The 22,096-nt window shown below is 38.0% G+C and overlaps 1 protein-coding gene across 2 annotated transcripts in view; it reads left to right on the top strand.

Annotated features, from left to right (window-relative positions):
• The window catches only part of LOC145988878 (uncharacterized), a 165,798-nt gene that overhangs the window by 87,002 nt on the left and 56,700 nt on the right, over window positions 1–22,096 (top strand). The window contains exons 1-4 of one of the 2 annotated variants that reach the window (XM_083124149.1): window positions 9,642–9,825; window positions 10,317–10,454; window positions 17,394–17,549; window positions 18,542–18,691. In XM_083124149.1, the coding sequence (XP_082980275.1) occupies window positions 9,793–9,825; window positions 10,317–10,454; window positions 17,394–17,549; window positions 18,542–18,691 (477 nt within the window). In that variant the 5' untranslated portion in view covers window positions 9,642–9,792. Of the gene's footprint in view, window positions 1–9,641; window positions 9,826–10,316; window positions 10,455–17,393; window positions 17,550–18,541; window positions 18,692–22,096 lie in introns of those variants that run through there. The other variant, XM_083124148.1, reaches the window with a different exon arrangement.

Raw genomic sequence — 22,096 nt, 5'->3', positions numbered from 1 at the left:
CGTATTATATTTATAGCTATAATCCTTCCCTCCAATACGCGTTCAGAGGAAATTATCCATCGAATATACAAAAATTGCTAAAGGAGTAGATTTACATTATTTAATTTTAGTACTTCATAATCCTTTCGGGGAGGGGGGGTCCGGACCCCCAGCAAACTTGTTCTACGTATTATAGCGTAATATTTGCCAAGGACACCGGTTTAATTGAATTACTCAAAATAACGTTACTGGTTTACGTACGTACAATGTAAACGTCTAATGGAAACCGATAAATACTTCCCCATTTGATGATGTAGTAAACGGATAGGTATTATTTATATTTCATTCTGAACCCTTATTTTGCCGGCGATTTTGTAGCGCTTGAAACTTCATTGTTGTTTCTGCAGCAGACGATTTTCTCGGAGCCCACATCTTACGCCAAACACACTTGCTACCGTCACCCATATTTTGCAATTGAACACGTCCAGTTGACGCAAGCACACTTTCCTGTCTCTTGCGATCGTGTTTTGTCTTCACGAGCTATTTTGTTGTATCCCTCCGCGTTCTAATGTGGGTGGTGTTTAGAACGCTTCTACCTACCTGCACGAGATGTCGCCATAGTGCAGGGACACTTTTACGTATTACAAGGGTTTCGTTTTCCTCAAACAGTCTCAAAATAGGAAAACTGACTTCTAGAGTGATGATGTTAATGTCAAGTACAATGAACATTGTATGACCCCAACAAAACAGTTTTCCATAAGCTTGTGTGGTTAACGAGATAATTGCATGTGAAAATTACGGTTTTTCCCATTTTTATGCCCAATTTACTTATTAAGCAGGGCATTTTTTTAAATTTCTGCTTTGTAGGAATTACGCAGCCATATTTTCTGAAGGATAGAAAACAAACCCCGAGGTCCTATCTTTGCTCGTAACTGAAAAATCTGTTTAAAACGGAACGTCTGCACTACGCGTTTTCGTCAATGTATGAAGGAGCCTTAAGTTTTTCATTATTCCCTCGTATACGTTATTTTGTGACATTTCAATTCGGTGCAAGTTCCGTAGAAGCAAGAATATCGTCCGAAGAAATATTTTGACTATACAGGGTGATAAACAAAGGATGTGCTTACGACACACTAGATTATCAGATCTTCGCGGGCCACAGTTTGGACATGAGAAAATTTTAAATTTCGCCCCTTATACTCGGTAAGTACGATTCCATTGAAAATGCCCTAGAACCTAGAATCCGATTCGAAGAAATATATGGAGCATACAGGGTGATTGGCGAAGGAACGTACTTTGATTTCATAGTGAAACTAAATCCTCGCGGGCCGCAGGTTGGGCACCGCGGGACATTAAATTTTTCATTATTCCCTCGTACACGTTATTTTGTGACATTTCAATTCGGTGCTAGTTCCTAGAAGCAAGAATATCGTTCGAAGAAATATTTTGACTATACAGGGTGATAAACAAAGGATGTGCTTACGACACCCTAGATTATCAGATCTTCGCGGGCCACAGTTTGGACATGAGGGAATTTTAAAATTTCCCCCTTATACTCGGTACGTAGGATTCCATTGAAAATGCCCTAGAACCTAGAATACGATTCGTGGAAATATATGGAGCATACAGGGTGTTTGGGGAAGGAACCTGCTTTGATTTCTTTGGGAAACCAAATCCTCGCGGGCCACAGGTTGGGCACCGCGGGACATTAAGTTTTTCATTATTCCCTCGTATACGATATTTTGTGACATTTCAATTCGGTTCTAGTTCCCTAGAAGCAAGAATATCGTTCGAAGAAATATTTTGACTATACAGGGTGATAAACAAAGGATGTGCTTACAACACCCAAGATTACCAGATCTTCGCGGGCCACAGTTTGGACATGAGGGAATTTTAAAATTTCCCCTTATACTCGGTACGTAGGATTCCATTGAAAATGCCCTAGAACCTAGAATCCGATTCGAAGAAATATATGGAGCATACAGGGTGATTGCCGAAGGAACGTACTTTGATTTCATGGTGAAATCAATCCTCGCGGGCCACAGGTTGGGCACCGCTGGATATTACGTTTTTCATTATTTCCTCGTATACGTTATTTTGTGATATTTCAATTCGGTGCTAGTTCCCTAGAAGCAAGAATACCGTTCGAAGAAATATTTTGACTATACAGGGTGATAAACAAAGGATGTGCTTACGACACCCTACAGTCCGTTTTTTTTTACTACGAAGTGGATGTAAACAAAAGCACGTGTTCTGGAGAAAGCCAGTGCGGCCTTATTGGTGGATTCTGGCAACAGCTCCTCCGCGGACATTTTGAACCCTCATAAATAGTGCATCTAGAAAAGTCTAAAAAAACTAGAAATATATAGCGTCGTATGCTATTCCAAGCAGTTACTAGCCTTACCCTTGCTTATGGATTCATAATCATCCATTACTAAAGCACTTACGTTGTTATTTACACATTGGAATGAAGGACGTTTTAGCCACTTGTCCATCACTCTGCATTGGGAAGTGTTGCTAATTCTCAGAATTAAGTTGTCTTAGTCTTGAAACTCTGTACTTGACAGAATGAGAAAACGCCATTTCGGTTGCCAGTGACTCCCTATATTACACACGTGTATTTTTAATGTTTTGCCTATTTATCCTTTCCTTAAATCCCACGTACAACATGCCGAGATTCATAAATCTGCATTCCCCAATTATGTAAAAGAAATGTGCCAGTTGTATACACTGGCAACTGCTTCGAAGAAGGAATCCGTAGAGGGAGGGGTCACGGGCTTTTCACTTGCAGATGGGCGAACTTGGCAACTGCAGTGTTGCTACCCGATCTTTAAAAGATAACGCACCATTCCTGTTCAGTATTGTCACAAAGCTGATATCGTATCCAATTTCTGAACAGCCAACTTTGCAACTACAAAGTTGAATATGTTCCAATGTATCCTTGCCTAACAAGAACATACTATTTCTTGCAATTTCTTGTTGCTAAGGTACACAGTAAAAATATCATATTTGGAAACACTACTTTCCTGGAAAAGGCTGCTTCCACCCTCAAGCAAACTGTTATTTATAGCTTCCTGTGCTGTGAACCCCCGCAAACCTGTCCCATAGCGGTCAATGACTCAATAGTAAAGTTTGGATGAATAGTTTCGGTTGTCGTGTGGTGGTTCTCGACCACTCTAATCTGAACCCAATAGAGTTAATTTGGAGCCAAGTAAAAGGACACGTTGCAGCACACAATACAAGTTTCAAACTTCAAGATGTAAAGCTCTTGTTGTTGGAAGGACTTGAGAATGTCACTCCCAAGAAATGGCAGGATTGTATTCGTCATGTGGAAAACGAAGAAAAAAGGCTGTGGGAAATGGACGGGTTGCAAGAAACAGCTGTCGAACGATTTATTATCAACCTCGACGACGACTCCGAATCTGATTGCGTGTATGATGTTTATTTTAAAACAAATAGTTAAGTTTAAAAAGTCATGTTAGATACGTATTTCTTATTCAAAAACATTCTCTTATTAACACGTTGTAGAAAAATCTGACATTGAGGCTAACACGTGCGCTGGGAGGGAGGGGCCAATGCAAGCGAATAGAAAGCGGCCAGCTCGCGCATTAATACAAATTTCGGTAACTTACGGGCCATGTCTACTTCGTTCTAAAGCTGCATGGAGAATAGATTATCAGATTTTCGCGGGCCACAGTTTGGACATGAGGGAATTTTAAAATTTCCCCCTTACACTCGGTACGTAGGATTCCATTGAAAATGCCCTAGAACCTAGAATCCGATTCGAAGAAATATATGGAGCATACAGGGTGATTGGCGAAGGAACGTACTTTGATTTCATGGTGAAACCAAATCCTCGCGGGCCACAGGTTGGGCACCGCGGGACATTACGTATTTCATTATTCCATCGTATACGTTATTTTGTGACATTTCAATTTGGTGCTAGTTCCCTAGAAGCAAGAATATCGTTCGAAGAAATATTTTGACTATACAGGGTGATAAACAAAGGATGTGCTTACGACACCCTAGATTATCAGATTTTCGCGGCCACAGTTTGGACATGAGGGAATTTTAAAATTTCCCACTTTTGCTCGGTACGTAGGATTCCATTGAAAATGCCCTAGAATCTAGAATCCAATTCGAAGAAATATATGGAGCATACAGGGTGATTGCCGAAGGAACGTACAGTTCGGAGCTGAGAAGACTGCGAGGCTGAGGAATGCGAAACTGACCTGCCTGTTGTCGCCGTGTGCAGCCAGCTCGTCTTCCTTTCAGGGTGGCAGCGGCATAAATAAAAAAGGCATGGTACGAAAACACATTGCAAATGAATGGAACATATTACATAGTAACAAGTGAAAGCAATACTAATAATGGAATAAAACTTCACAAATCAAAGCAATCTGCTCCCAACGTGACTAAGAAAGTAAGGGTGTGTGCGTGCTTTTTGTGTATTTCATAGCGTCTTGTTAATGCTTCTTTCGTGGACATGGATCAATTAATTTTAACTTATGCAGGGTAGTATATTTTCTCCCTCGTGTGTATTTACATTTTGGTATGTAGCATCGCTTTTTTGCAACTTTCAGATTATGGAACATGAAGTTGTAATGTCTCGGCCCCATTGATTTATCCACCAACTACGCCCTAACACCCCACACAATTTTTATAAAAGGACAAATTTATGGTCATTTTGGCTCTAAGTATACATTTTCACACACATAAACACAAACTTACACCCCTCAAATAACAAAAAATCTGAATAAACCTTTGCTCAACCCCCGAGCCGGCTTTCCCGCTTTTCGTTGCATGTTAATTCTATTGATAGTTAACCTTCAGCGACCCCGTTTACTAGATATAGTCTGCTCTATACATATACATTTACTTATACACACACGCCAGAACATTCATTCGATTTTTAAAACAAATTTATTTCCGAAAACACGGAAGAAGTGTGAATTCCTATGCCGTTGCTGGTCTTTGAGATGTCCCGTGGCTGGAGGTTCACGAATGGTTCCGAACTTCTCCGAACGCCAGACTGCACCTCACACTGTAAGTCCCGATTCCATTATCAGATTCTCACCCTTTCCTACAGGGACTTCTGCATGTCTGGCAACACTGAAAAATTGAACACCAAGTCGAAGCTTCCCTCCCCACACTTCCTCCCCGTTCACCCCCGAACCTCACCCCGCACTGGCAGTCTTCTCAGCTCCCAACTGTAACTTTGATTTCACGGTAAAACCAAATCCTCGCGGGCCACAGGTTGGGCACCGCGGGACATTTCGTTTTTTATTATTCCCTCGTATACGTTATTTTGTGACATTTCAATTCGGTTCTAGTTCCCTAGAAGCAAGAATATCGTTCGAAGAAATATTTTTACTATACAGGGTGATAAACAAAGGATGTGCTTACGACACCCTAGATTATCAGATCTTCGCGGGCCACAGTTTGGACATGAGGGAATTTTAAAATTTCTCCCTTATACTCGGTACGTAGGATTCCATTGAAAATGCTCTAGAACCTAGAATCCGATTCGAAGAAATATATGGAGCATACAGGGTGATTGCCGAAGGAACGTACTTTGATTTCATGGTGAAACCATATCCTCGCGGGCCACAGGTTGGGCACCGCGGGACATTAAGTTTATCATTATTCCCTCGTATACGTTATTTTGTGACATTTTAATTCGGTGCTAGTTCCCTAGAAGCAAGAATATCGTTCGGAGAAATATTTTGACTATACAGGGTGATAAACAAAGGATGTGCTTACGACACCCTAGATTATCAGATCTTCGCGGGCCACAGTTTGGACATGAGGGAATTTTAAAATTTCCCCCTTATACTCGGTACGTAGGATTCCATTGAAAATGCCCTAGAACCTAGAATACGATTCGTGGAAATATATGGAGCATACAGGGTGTTTGGGGAAGGAACCTGCTTTGATTTCTTTGGGAAACCAAATCCTCGCAGGCCACAGGTTGGGTACCGCGGGACATTAAGGTTTTTTCATTATTCCCTCGTATACGTTATTTTGTGACATTTCAATTCAGTGGGAGTACTCTAGATGCTAGAATATAGTAGGAAGAATGATGTGGAGTATGCAGGCTTATAGAAAAATGTTGTAGTTATGAAATCCTAGGGTTTTTTGCGGTGTTTTTTTTTTACAATTTACCCATTACAATTGCATTTGTATCCGTACGTGCATACATTTTTGTAATATCAGTGACTTTCGTGTATTCCCCCCCTCCCGAAAACAAATAGAAATTTATAAACTGCTATTTGCAAAATTTTCCGGCTCTCTTGAATTGGATGGCTTTTTTTTTACACTCTTGGCAACCTTGAGCTTCCATCTATATCCTTTGCTTCAGCTGCGTTCAGGTCGCTTACTTCTCATTTCAATCCGTTTCAAGTCGGTGCTAACTTCACGGACGTCATGAAGAAATGTGTAGAGAACTGAAACTTGGCACAGAAGTCTACAGGATGACCCAAAAGTAGGACGTCCATCCACAGGTACAAAACCAAGCATGGCGTCACAAGTGGGACAACTTGTGCTTCACGTGTTACTTTCTTAAGCCCCTATCACACGGAACTAGATTTCTAGTAGGAATGCTCTAGTTGACGCTGGACTGACTACCCATTTGCTAGTTTTCGTCTCACACGGTACTTGTTACACCGTACTTGTCGATAGGCTTTCGTTCCCATAATGGCGGCCGCGCGAGATGTAAACAACGTATCACTTCACACTTTTAAAATACGATAACTATTCAACCGAGAGGAATATCGCGTCGTATTAAATAGTTTTAGGTAGAGAAGAATGGCACTGATAAAATACATACTTTACAACGTTCATTATACACGTATGGAAGAATATTTTAGCTTTTTCAATTGTAAACATGCATTTCGTGCTGTATGCACTCGGAAACCACAGACAAAAAAGGCTACTTTGCAAACTCACAGATTATCTTCACATGGCCAAACTTTGCTCTGATTGGCTGTTCCACAGAATCTAGTCGAAGAATTAGTAGCAATTAGAACATGTCCTATTCCTCCAAACCAGTCAAGCAGTCAGCCAGGCAGCCATGATTGCTACCTAAAAAGTTAGTTCAGCGCCAACCTACTAGAAATCCAGTTCCGTGTGATAGGGGCTTTAGCTAGGGAGGTGAACATTAGTAGGGGGTCAGTGTACAACATATTGCATGACATCTTTCCAAAAACAGTACAGTGTGGAATGTGCACAAAGAATTTTGGACCTTTCGGGGGGGGGGGACAATGCCATCTGCACACCTGTGGTTGCGGCACTGTTTATGAGTGTCTCTTTATCAATTTCATGTCAATACTCATTGTTGCGATTAGCTAGAAGTGGCAGAAAAGCAACTCTAAGTAACATAAATCAAATATCCACTCCCTCTCTCTACCACATGAATCACTTAATCACTTTAAGCAGTTCCAAGTTCATAGCAACACATCCAAGAAAAACATCTAAACACATTAGGCACCTTTAATACAAAAATGCTCAAAATGCCACAACAGTTCTAGATACTGAAAATTGCGAAATCACTTACCGAAGCCTGAATCTGGGAGGGAATCCCCCCCAGATACGACATTATACGGAATTCCATACACCCTATAAAATCACAAAATCTTTGTTATGTTGCTAGAGTAACACACGATATAATTGTAAAGATTAGTAAGAATTCCAGGTAGGAATGTGTTCGGTATTTTTCACGGGGGGCAACTGCCCACCCTGCCCCCCTCTAGCTACGGGCCTGGTACTATGTAGTTGTTTTGCTCAATGCAAATGTGTGATTCTAATGTATGAAAATAATTCAATTGAATTAATAAATAAACAATATATATGTATATTTAAATACTTGATTTAAGGTGTTAAGTTTACATTTGTCATTTCACATACTGACTTGAAATACATCTACAAACACAAGCCACGAATTTTACAGGATATACTAATATGAATAATTTTAATTGTATAAAAATTGCCAACTCAAATATATCTAATCAACTTCAAGATGTCTTATCTTGCAATAATCTTCAATCTGTCAGATAGTTTTGTTCTGCAAAGGACACAAAGAAAATGGATTGAGAGAATTCTCTTTTTATTTTCCACACAACTTTATTTTCCTTCCTACATAAAAATAAAAACTAAACTGTGAAACCTTACCTCAGGACATTCATTTATAGTGTCCCTTCATAAATTTAATCTCATGATAATTCATTATCATCACGATTAGCAAAAACAAGCAGAAAGGTGATATAAAATAAGGAAATACAACACATTTTAAATGGGATTTGATTTATCTACCTAGATTGAAATAAATTATTGACACACTTCAAAGGTTAACTAGAGCTTAAAACCTTACATTGCCAGTGGATTCGTCCAGTTAGCATGTGCACATTTGCATTGATTGTCTCACTAACGCAAATGGATTGTAGTTCAAATTACTTCTTATTTCTTCTGTAGGGACCAATAAGTGAGGAAAAGTACTAAAAACTGGGTCATTCTCGCATACCATAGCCACAATCGAAGTAAAAAAAAGCCAGAAAGTACAATACAAGTTACACAATATTGTGTGAGAACCAGACGGATGTAACTCCAATTTATCAAATTTACAGGAGAGGAAATGATATATTCTTAAGAATATGGCTTATTTATAAAAATAGAAGATACGTGACATACTCTACCGCTAAGGAGAAGAGATGGAGATATATTGATCTGACTCCAAATAGAGCTCTTTAGAGGAGGTACATGAAACAGAACTGAAGATAATATTCTTAATATCAGGCTCACAATTTGAATTTCAAATTTGTTGATTTTTAGTGTTGTTTTCAATAAAAACGTTAGCAGAACACTTATACATTTTACAATCATTAAAATTGATTACATCTCGTGTTTGCATCCAGCATATGACTAATAGCCATATAATAACATAACCAGTGGTGCAACAGCCAATTTAGGGTCTGGGCCTACCTACCATCTGCTTCACTCTTACCTGATTAACCTGAGGTGGGAGATCTTCCAACCAGTTACGGGGTGATGTGTAGTCAGCACAATGAGGTTTTCATGACCAGGTTATGCTACTCATTCGTAGCTCTCCAATTTCTTCACGATGGTGGGTGGCCATCAGTCTCATACGCTGGCCAAAATCTCAGGAGAAAAGTTGTTATGCTTTTCCCAGGATACTCAAACCTACATGCATCCCATAGCCAGAGACCAAAGAATGACACCTTAGACTGCACGGCTATGGTGCAGGACAATGGCCATATATACTTTGTGTTTAATATACTAATGTGTTGATATGCATGGTTGAGTGGTTGAAAAGATCCTGTATGGCATTAACTCAATCATTTAAAATATTACATTAATAAATAGTAAACAAAAAGAGGGTAATTTAGTTACTAAATAATAAATATAGAGGAGAACGAGTTGTTGAAATAAGAGGGGAATTTAGTTACTAAATAATAAATATAGAGGAGAACGAGTTGTTGAAATATGTAAATGTCAGTGATGGCATTTATATTTGTAAGGAAATGTTTTAACATGGTTGGAATTTTTTTTTAATTTCTATTTTATCAGCAAATAATACTACTAACTTTTCTCAAGGGAAGTTATCAATTTTGAGTAACATAAAATGTTTGTGGATCATTTGCAGGAAATGTTGCTAAGAGATTTGCAGCATGTCAAGATGGAGCATTTCTTCTCGACAAAGATGTTCTTCGAAAAATTCTACTAAATCCTGAGCTTGGCAATATTAAAGTTTATGTAATATCAGTTGTTGGACCTTTGAGAAGTGGTAAATCATTTTTGATGAGCCTTTTTGTTAGATATCTCCGGAGAAGGGTGAGTTAATTCTCTGCTTGAGCATTTATGGATTTTTCCATAACTTTTACTCTCTTTAACTGTAGTAATGCATAATTAACATTATTGTTATAATATTCAAATTCATTTGGGAACTATAGGAATTTCATAATTCAAATGTAAGACTTACTCCTATGTGAAAAATTGAGGATCATACAGAGGGTCGCCAAAAATGTATGCACATTTTTATAGATTGTTATCTATGGAATTTTATCAAAGTTCAATAGACATAGTATGATGTTCTCTCAAATGATGTTCTTAATCACATGGTGATTCTAGCGTCCATGTGAACAACAAGACAGTCAAACAAAAATGGTAGAAACACGATTATTGTTTTAGGAGCACAAGTTCAGTTTAGATAATTTGTTACTATGATTTGTTTGTGTGACTAGGCTGTTCTAACACTGGCTGAAAGATTGATTTGAACCGTACATACACTTCTACTCTCTTTTGATGTTTTATTTCCATTTCAGGCAACAGGCCAGAATGAGATTGAAGACAGAACTGAGGCTTTGTCTGGTTTTGAATGGAAAGCTGGATCAGTGGGAGTAACGAAGGGAATGTGGATGTGGCCAGAGGTTTTCCTTCTAGACACCGGATCCGGAGAAAAGGTATTTTAATTCATAATAAACTCTCAGGTGATCCAAGTAACCCATTTGTCTATAATTTTTTACCACTGACAGTTTCCCTGGCCTCAAGATTTAAACAACTTCTGTTAAGAACTTGCTGTGGTATTTCACACAACACTCAAGAGGAAAAAAAAACTACCATGTACACTGACTTCCAGTTTTCACTTCTTGAGTAAAATATCAAGTATGTATCGTGGATAAATATGTGATGTTTGTGTGGTCAGCAAGGTTAAGATTTACTCCACATTTCTTGCACTACATCTCTTTTTTTTTTACCTCTTGTAAAACACAAGATATATCGTTGCTGTGTTTCTCTTCTCAGAAGTTGGGATATGCATAAGAAAATGGATTCAATTTTTTTCTCTGCATCCTGAGAGAGGGTTCAGACCAAAGTAATAAGCTGCAAATGACATGCAATGTGGTCCCCTCTAGTCTTCATTCATTTTGCATGCATGACCAGCAGATTGAGGTAAATTGGCTTGTTTGAGTGACAATGCAGTATGTCATGTGAAGGCTTCCCCCCCATCCCCAAGTTACTTGTGTCCTTTGTCGCTTGATGCTTTGGTCTGAAAGCTCTCTAAGGCCAGCCACACATCAGACCTGACATGACGAGTCACTGCGCAACGCAACGCATCACGATGGGGAGGGGGGGGGACAAAGCAACACAACACGACAAGTCACTTTGCTTCCGACAAAACGAGACATATAAGGGGTGTCTCAGAAATATTTTCGTTTTTTAATCCGCCCTCTGGGGCAATTCGCACATTACAGAGAAATGAGATAGATCGCAAACACTTGGCAACATTGTTAATATTTAGTTGCCATGGAGCGCTTTATGGGGCAGCAACGTGCTTTTTGTGTTCGTGTGTTTTATAAAAATAATGATTCTTATGTTGTTGTGCATCGTTTGTAACGGCATCATTATAATCTAGCAGGAATGAGAGTCATCCCAAGCGCAAATTTAATTAACCTTTTAAGTCCAAAGGCCATTTTCACATGTAACCACCTTGATCCTGAGCAGATTTTGAGCAAAATGCAGAGTTTCAATTTAATGAGTGTAGATTGGAGGCTAATTGCCCTAGAGAGATGAATGATATACCGTTGTACGCGGAACGAACCAGAGATTCAGACTATATGAAATTTATGCAAATTCGGCGTATATGTGGTGGTGGGGGGAGGGGGCTAACTGAAAATTCCAAAATTTCAGAAGAAAAATGGGGTCCCCCAAGAAAAAGTACATGACAGTGTCGACATGTAAGGAACACAAAAATGTTTGCATTATTATCATATGACCAATGTAACGTAAGTTGTACCCCCAAAAGGAATGGTTGGCACGCCACTGATTCAAGTTTCAAAATGCAGCGGTACCTTGAAATGACTTTAGCTCAGAGACTATTTGCCCTGGAGATATGAACGATATACCGTTGTATGCAGAATGAATCACAGATTCATACGATATATAATTTATGCACATTCGGCGTACATATGGAGGGGGAAAGGGGGGGAATCCCCTGAAAAATACTTTTTTTTTAAAAAAAAGGAGTTCTCCCCCCCTTCTCCACCATGGTCAAGTATAAGTCTTTTGGGGACAGCAGGCACAAACGACTCTAGCACACTTTTCACACCACAAGAAAACACATAGATGACAGTCCTTGGAAGTCTGCCATTTCACTCAAAAAATATCCTCGCACTTGGGCACAAAACGACACACACCTACGCACAACTTTCACAAACAAAAAGCTAGAACGCAGTGAAAAATGAGCGCCGATTCTTGTAGCTGCTTGAAATGCTATTTTTAGACAATGCAGGGTAACCTGTGTTGCAACTTGTGGAACACTTGTGCTCAAAAACAAAGGTTTTCTTCAGCATGCCTTGAAATTCCATTCTCACAACGCAGATTCAACAACTAGTCTTCCTCCACGTCCTGCTTGCGCCCGCATGGAAAACTTTCATTTTGACATCGGGTACTAATAAACAAGCTTCCTTTGTTGGCAAAAATTTTCCCTTGAAAAGAGACGCAAAAGAGAAGCCCCTTTTCCCGCCTTTTCCCCTCCATTTTCATTAAGAAAAATAAAGTGCAAGAAACATTTCTGTTAAATACATGTGTTAGGAACAATATATAAAAAAAAATCGAAATTCTAGCCAAAAATAGAAAAGGTATAACGTAAATACTATGACAGATGCTTGGGACCGCGAGGGTTACATTTGGGTATCTCGACCGAGACACTTGGGACCCAAAAGGTTAAATATTGGGCGAGAAAGTTTGAAAACACTGGAAGCACTATGACGAGTAAACCGCCGGGACATCCAAGGTCATCAAGATCAAACAGAAACGTTGACCGTGTGTGACAGTCTGTTAGTGAGGATCCTCTCCAATCGTTAAGACTGCATGCAGCTTCTTTAAATTTGCATAAGTTGACAGTTCATCGCATTATTCCCAAGGATATGCATTTCCACCCATACAAAATTGTTATTACACAAGAATTAAAACCACAAGATCCTGCCAATCGATTAGAGTTCTGTAGAACAATGAGAGATCGCTTCAATGGTTACAATAACATATTTTCTGATGAATCAAATTTTCACATAAACGGGCAGTTAATAAACAGAACTGCCGATACTGGGCAGAGGAAAACCCCAAAAACCTTCATGAGATGCCTTTATATTCACCTAAAGTTGTTGTCTGGGCTGCCCTATCAAGCAAAGGAATCATTGACCTTTATTTTTTTGAAGATGATCATGGTAATGCTCAAAATTTAACTTCTGAGTGCTACTGCCAAATGATTATGACATTTTTAACTCCTGCCATTCAGAACCATGATGGCTACAACAGAAACACGTTTTTCCAGCAAGATGGAAATGATTCACTGAATGCTCGTCATCAGTTATTCCCAGAAATAACATTAACTGGCCACTGAGAAGTTTCTGATTTTTGCTTATGGGGTTACCTTAAGAGCATGCGATACAATTTCCACGGGAGTCTTCCCAAGCCCTTCCGTCCATGGCAGTGTGCCAACTTAGCACTCTTGGAGCCAGATCTGGCTCTTTCGTGCACTCTAGCCGGACCCTGTGGCCGAGTGGTTAGCACATCGTGCTGCGATGCCAAGGGTCCCGCGCGGGGTTGGTTGTTTACGATGTCCATTCATCAATTTCATCACTCATCCCTATCTTCACAAATTAGCCAAGAGGCACAAAACGCGAAGTAAAATAAACTAAATCAATCAATCAATCTTTCGTGCACTCGTTCGGCTGTGAACTGGGACGCCCATCCCTCGTGTCCCACTATGATGCCATCTCTGGTTCCGACCCACATAGACCACCTTTCGTCATAATTATACATTTTGTACGTGACGTGATATTGTTATATTGGCTGCATCGCCCCACTCTCTCTTATCTCCCCAGATACTTCTTTATAGCATAGCGCAATGTTAGACGTGAAATTCACATAATATTGTCGTCAGAGAATTCTTACTTTCGATTTTGTACCAACATCGGTGGATTATTGAGATGGACGATGCCGCCGGATCTAGATATTGAAAACTAAGAATAAATTGTCATCAATTTAGAGTTAACAATAATAGCAGTGTCCCACCCTTTTGACAACTAACATTACCCTAGAAGGCACTTTATCCAGCCATCGTAAATCTAGCTCCATGAGAGTCAGTTTTAACTCCATTTAAGGTGAAATTTAGTTCTTTTATGCCCATCAGGTTTGGCAACACTGCCAGGAGGCAAGGAAAAAAGCATTGATCATGTGGGAGTATGGTTTGATTCATTCTCTTGTGAATATAAAACTTCCGATGGAATAGAAAGAGATGTCAATGGGAAGAGGGTAGTTTGAAGATGAATTTCACCAGCGGAAAAGTCGAAACTTCCATTTGATTAGCCGTAACTTGATGTTGAAGTTGATTCCCCATAAGGAATACATGGGATTCTGAAAATTATTATTCATCATATTTTTCAAACATCGTGTCCAGGTTAATAATAAACATAACAAAATGTTTGCACTTGCAACATGGAGAGAAATTCATACTCTTGGATACACCCAGGGTTTGTTTTACTAGCAGTGCCCATTCCGGCAATACTGAAATAAATGCACAATTGGTGCGTAATTGTATCTCCTCGCCTTAAGAATAAGGTATACACCTCAATGCCACAAAATTTGAGAGAATTGAAGCAATTGAAATCAATGCTATTCCTTGTGCAATGATTCGGCGAGTGATCAAAATCTTTAGTTCAAGAATAATTGAATGTGAAAATATGAACGGTCACCATTTGTCCAATAATCTTTTCTACAAATAAAAATTTAATGTTTAAGCTTTCTTTTGGTAATAAATTTGTCTTTATACAAAAAATTTAAGTATTTATTTTAATAAATAATATTAACAAAAATATTTCTGTGATGCCCTTTATTTATTATTGTTATCAGTGCCTTTTTCTGGAATGAAAGTTTTCGGTACTATAGAAGTTGGTGTATTGTTATTATTTGTTATTTCATTAAAATAAAATTATTTTAGTTTCATTCTCACATCTAAATGGTTACCGGTACGGCATGCTGTTGCATACCACCTGAAAAAGCACGTATTTTTATTATTATTGCATCGAAATAAATGTATAAACACAAGATCTCTCACATCTGTCATTTCAGGAAATTAGGTTCTCATTTGCATTGTAAACGAATAGCACTCACCACAATATATTTTTTTTCTACATTTCCGGTCCGCCCACCGACAGGAGACAAATTTAGTACCAGAACTTTATTTTATCCCTTTCATCAATTCTTTACAAGAATTAATGTAACAAAGAATGGACTTTTGTATGGTGCACTAAATATATAAAATGGATGTCCAATGTTGCAGAAGGAACAGAGTTTTGCCAGAATGGAGTTCCGGTGCATTCCAGCTCACTTTAAGTGCTGCCCCCCTCCAAAAAAGGGGAAAAAAGTTTAATTCACGTACTGCAACCAAATAGTTATTCGAGCAATAGATATCAATCTGGCCTGAAGATTGTTTTTCTTGTACAATTTACGATATGTTTTGTACATTACAAGATAATGCCTATTTTTTTCACATAATTTAATTGTAATGGAATTCATCTCCTGTGCCACTTCATTCCGTAGTGCATCAATTTTGTCCTTATTATAGTGCTCAGGTGATGTAAAATCATATAGCGGAGGTCTCGTTTGCACAAGAATGATTAGCTTCTGTATCGAGCTCTACTTTTAACCTTGATCCCACTGTCAAACTACATATATATGTGCTGTTAAACGATACAATGATGAGTCACATGCAGGTGATGCGCTCAGAAGAAAGGATTTGCATATGCGCAGAGCATTTTATACCAAATTCCTGGGACCTTCACTGTGTTGTCGCAACATGACTTGCAGTGACTCAAATCAAATGTTTCGTCTTGTTGTGCAGCAGCTCATTAAACGTTTCCCAAGTTGGTTTGCAACAAAAATAACTCATCGCGTCGGATCCGGTGTGCGGCTGGCCTAAGGGTGCCGTGTATACAGAAGTTTTTCTTCTGATGTTGCAGAGAAGAAACACTAGCATGAAGCAAAGTGACATGCAGAGTTTGTATGAAAAACACTCCCAGGGAAAGAAATCAAAGAAGACTAGAATGAAGAGAAGTATTTGCACAATTCAGGGATGCTGCCTCAGTGGCCAAGCACATTGAGTGATGGACTTACGATTGTTCAAGTACTATACAAAAGAACCTTCTGCTAAAATCCCTCGTGCATCTTACCCTCGATCCGTTCAGCTCGGGGCAATAAGGAAACATGGTCCACTCTCCCCCTCCCCTCCTCATGGGAGTACGGTTCACAGGAGTTGCGGGTCTGCACAGGTTTTTCATCCATAAAGAAAAACTGCACCATAAGTTCTGAAAAATTGGAACTTCATTCCAATCGAAATTTCGCTGGCTTTCCAAACTTTATTCATCTGAATAAAAACCGCATTTGCTCCCCTGATCCTTGTTCTAACACCTTCCTCTATTCAACCTTTAGTGTCACTATTCTTCCCAAGTACGTGAACTCTTTGACCTCTTCTAAATATTTTTTGTTCAATCCAAAATTTTCCATCTTTTTTACATTTATTCTTTATGATTTCAACTTTCAGTCCAACTCTTTTCCTTCTATGTCCAGATCTCTTAGTTTCTTTTCCAAATTTTGGTAAGATAATGAACAAATGTCATATGCAAAGTTCAAATCTTCAAGCTCTTTTGTGAGACAACAATTTATGCCTCTCTAGGCCTCTCTAGTTTCCTTCTGTTACCCATTTTGTTACTTCATCAGTTACCAAGAAAATATTTTTGGTCACAAAATAGATCCTTTCCTTATTCTGTGTTCCAATATTTCTTCATCTGTTGAGCTTTTCTTCCCTGTTTGTAAGGAGTACTCCCTCCTTACTTCTCTTATTTTTGTGTGCAAAAAAATGTACCTCCAATAACAATCTCATCAACCATTGTTGAAAGAGCCTTCCACTTAAGTTCCAACAACAAAGTGTTACAAGAATAATTAACACTTTGTTGTTTGAACTTAAGTGCAAGGCTCTTATGACAAAGTCATTCCACGTGTTATTTTTTTGTCCAGGTGGGTGGTTGGAAGTTTTATGTGTGAATCTGAATCCTGAAGTAGATTAGCAGTAAATTTTAGTAGGAGGGATCAGTTCACTTTAACCCACTATGAAGCATAGGTTCTGTGTAAGAATGGAAGTTCCTTTCTCTTTTAACTTTTTTTTGGTGATAACAGCAGAGAAAAAATCAAGATTACAGACCTGGCCAGGCTCTATCCTGACCTTTTTTTTTTTCAATGTAGGGAGTGCCAATTTTGCCTTTTTTGTAATTCAAAGTTCTAAGAGTTCGTGTTGCAGATTTCTTTCTGAAATGAATTTCCTAATTTTCCTTTTTCCCTCCTCACAGGTGGGTGTTGTACTGGTAGATACCCAAGGAGTCTTTGATGAGAAGAGTGCCAAGACTGAAGATGCCCTACTCTTCTCTGTAACAGCTCTCACTAGCTCTGTTCTCATTTACAATGTACAAAATGGCATAGATCAAAAGGCACTAGAGCAATTTGTGGTGAGTTCAGTAGCTTCAAAATTCTTCTAGCATGGACACATTGCTTGCTTGCTCCTTTCCTCTGGCATGTGGTTGCTACAAACATTTTATGCTATGTTCCTTGAGTATGGTGTCCCTTCCTCAGACATTTATTTTCAAACGAGAGTATAAAGATTGCCATTATAACAATAAGTGAAATTCATTAGTTGACCTAAAAAATAAAATATTTTGCATTATTATTACTATACGATCTTTGTTAATAGTAATATACATGTATCTCTTCACCATAAAAGGAATTTGTGTACCTACATTCTGTAATGGGTGTGTATTTCACAATGTTATTTTTGTGGAACAGTATGTCATTCAACTTTTGTTTGGCTGTCTCCACACTTTTGGACCACCCTGGATATATTTTTAAACCCTTCAACAGGAGTAGACAAATACAGGGCACCCAGTTGCAATGGTACCTTAAAATTTTTACCTGGCACCTAAATTTTTAAATTCAGTTCTAAAAAGGTATTTTTAATATTTTTAGTTCACTATGGAAATTTTAATTGCCTTTTTTAAAAACAATAACGAGTACAGTATCTGTTTCTTTAATGTTTGTAGTTTATATATTCCACACATATTCGCCAGGATTAGAACCCGGGACCCCTGGCATCGTACTCTGTAGTGTAGTTTGAAGCATTAGATATATATACAGATTTACCACTAGCAGATGACTTTCATGGAGAGAACTGCCTCCCAGTTTGTGATTTAACATGTTAACATGTCCTCCACAATATTTAACTCCATGAAATTCAATGTGTCTACCTGCAAATGTTCGTTTCAGAATGTGCTCATAACAAATATGATTTTTTAATTAGGGTTTGATGCACTAAGGTAAATTTTGAATTGTGAATTTCTAGCACTGCAGTGTACTGTCAAAATTGCTGTTGATGATGTGCAATGAGACTTTTATTATTATTTTTTTCAAATGAATATATCCTAATCTTTGTTGGCTTTTCCTGCAGGAGTTTCTGATTTCCATGTGTAATGAATTCATGCCATCAGATAAAACTACATTGGAGAAATGTTTGTTCTTAGTCAGAGACTGGCAGTTTGTGGATGAATATCATTCTGGAATTGACGGAGGCAAGGAATTTCTGGAGGCAAAATTTAACGTTAGTTGGTTCTTTTTTTGTTTGTATTATTTTGTTTTTATTATGTTAGTTGCTAATTTTATTTTATTTGAATTCATAAAATTTTTCTGTTTGCCATTTATACTATTTTTGGGGGTGCCATTTATATTATTTTTGGAGGTGCTCCTACCTAGGAAGAATGCAGAGGGGGTAAGCTGAAAAAATAATTTGAGGGTGCATTAATTAATTATACCACTAAATACCTAACAAGAAATGCATGTTTTGTCTAAAAGAGCATTTTTATCTAGTTTTCAGGGCCTTCCACATGGCGCAGTGGTAGCGTCATTGCCTTGTAATCAAGGGGTCCTGGGTTCGATACCCGGTGGAGGCACAAGTGGTTCGGATCCCACTTTAAACTGTAGGTCCAGTCCCGATTAGCCTTACTGTGCATAAAGTGGACTTAAAACACCAAATCACAATCACACAATCTAGTTTTCTTGTTTGTTGAGGACGGGAGAGCTTATACTCTTCCCCCAATCACAGGCAGTAAGCCACTAAGTTTTCTTTCCCAGCCTTTCTATTTATAAATTCATTCCAACCGGGAAAATTATATTACAGTAATATTATAGTGATTTATTATTATTTGTCAATAATTTTCAGTACTAGAACTTCATTTTGAAGCAGGAAAGTAATAATTTTACTGCTGGCATATCTGTGTTCTGTAAAAAGAATGGAAATATCCTTAAACTGTAAATTATACCTATACAAGTTTAAATTTTTAAAAAATGAAACTGGTCTTGTGCTTTCATTAAATATATATTTAATAGTACATGTTGTTTCTAATATTAGTTTAACCCCTTATGTGTGAAAGTTTCTGAACAAGTCAGTACTGGAAAATGGAGGGTTTTTTCTTCAGAAAAATCCATTTCATCACTCTTTCTTCTTCCTATTCTTTTTCAGATTCACATTTGCTGTCACTGCTTTCAGAGGTCAACAACAAGTGCATCTCGGGTTTTCCAATAGCATAGTGGTAACATTGTTGCTTTGTAGTCAAGGGGTCCTGGTGGAGGCACATAGCACAGTGGTTCGAATCCCACTTTGAACTATAGGTCCAGTTCCGATTAGCCTACATGAGCTAAATTGGACTTATTGAAAAACAGTGTAATTCAATGTTTGCATCATGGAAATTTCGTTTTTGAGCCTTATTTCGATTTTCTATTATACACGAACTACACTGCACATCATCAGACTTTCCTTACATCTACCTTATATGCTCTTTCTTGTTCTTTTTTCATCTTCTTCTTCTACTATTGTTTTACTACAGCTTGTATAATCTCACCTAACATGATTGCTATGTTCTCAACGTCTGGGTGTATAAATATGCCACCCACAGTCAAATATATAGTCAAAAGAAAACACAAAGGTTTTATATATATTATAAAAGCAAGGAGGGCCAAAAGGGCTAAATAAAAATCAAAGAAGGAGAAAGGAAACACTCACCAGACAGTGGGAAAAATTCGAATTTTCGCTAACTATATCATAGCATCTTCAGCATAGATCTCTTCCTTTCCATGCTGAAGATGCTACGATATAGTTAGCGAAAATTCAATTTTTTTTCACTGTCTGGTGAGTGTTTCCTTTCTCCTTCTTTTATTTATATATATAATAAAAATCAAATTTCTGAAGCCCCCCACCCTTGACATTTTGTACATTTCAAAGAAACTTACCTTATCTGTTGTTTATTTTAGTGGATTAAGTTAACTGTTTTAGAGGATTCCTCATTGCACCATATACAAATTGCCAAGATTATGAATGCTTTTAATCCTTTTTCATTCATTTATTGTTCATATTACATGTCTTCTCTTTTTCTTTGTTTCATTATTTATATCCTCTTTATTTGGATGGGTAGATTAATTCAAACTCTATTGGTATTGGCCAATGTAGGAATATCAGTAACATTTTTGATAATCTTATCAGTGTAACATTTCTATAAATAGTCTGTACATTGGTGCAAAATTCTGCCATTTTGTTATTATTTTGTCTGAATGCAAAGGTATAATTCATATGTCCTGGTATTGTAAACCCATTGGAGTCACCTGGTCACATAGACCATGGGGAAACAAATGCTGATGAAAAAAAAAAAGTGTTTGAATTTTCAGCACCAAGTGGAATTGTGGCTCCTCATTCTGGTACACGGTGAACAACATCCTGGGAAACACTTTGTTCAACCATTGATCACATTGTCTTACGCTTCCACGGGGTCATTTACATTGACAAGAGTGCATATTGAACACTGCTGTACAGTGGGATCCATGACTATTACCTTGCAAATTGTCCCATCACTATGTTTGTGCACTTTATTTAACCCAATAAGAGCTTCAAGAATTAAAAAAACAAAATCAAAACAAGAGGTTGACAACTTCTGCACCAGCATACATAAAAATCCATTGCTTAAAAACACAAAGGATGTAAGAGAAAAATTGATGAAAATAGTCATGGACAATTTGCCGAGCAATACTAGTAGCTCCCACTGTACCAATATAAACTCAAATTACTGGTTGTTGCTACTTCAGCACCACATTGCACCTGGTATTGAAAATTTCAAATCTTTTTTTTTCCATTAGCATGTGCTTCCCCATGGCCTCTATACCAAGTTTCACCACAATATGATGTTTCAAGAGGACTCTAGAGGGTTCTGAGTAGCAGAACTTTATTTGTGGACACCCGTACATTTACCTAGGGATGTGCCGAAGCCGATTACAGATGTATGAAAATCGGCCGAAATTGACACATCGGCATCGGTATCGGAATCGGCAAAAATCCGATATTTAAACCGGTACAGATTATACTAGAGTTTTTACCTTCTAATAAGTTTTATATTCTAGTTTTGTAAGATTTATTGAAAATTTGTTTATGATTCGTCATTATTGTAGAGTTTTTGTAATAAAATTATTGCAAACTCATTCAGAGGATCAACCTGCTGCTGTTGTATTGGAAATTCAAAAATGAGTATTCAAACCTGAGCAAGTCCTGAGAAAATACTTGGGCATACCTGCTGCATCAGTATTCAGTGATTGAGTGTTCAGTGTTGCTGAACAGATTTGCGATAAGAGAAGAAGTAGGTTACTTCTTGAAGTGCTTCCAAATCTCGTGTTTCTGAAGTTGAATCTGGCAGAACAGGAATTTATTTTGCATTTCAAAGACTGCTTGTGTACTAATGTTTAATCTCTTGAGAATCTATGTTGTTCTCAAAGGTTCACATTTTGTAGATGCAAATGTACTTTCGCATCTCTTGAGAATATATATGTATATACATATGATATGCAATAGAAATGTACATAGCAAATTTATTTTTGTCATACTGAAAATAACATCCCATTTCTGTTTAATAATCTTATGTATCGGAATCGGTTAAATATCGGCATCAGTATCGGTTCCAAAAATTAT

The sequence above is a fragment of the Lepisma saccharinum genome, chromosome 6 (assembly GCF_977018435.1).
Source record: "Lepisma saccharinum chromosome 6, izLepSacc3.1, whole genome shotgun sequence".
NCBI lineage: Eukaryota > Metazoa > Arthropoda > Insecta > Zygentoma > Lepismatidae > Lepisma > Lepisma saccharinum.
This window is presented reverse-complemented; position numbering and strand designations above follow the sequence as displayed.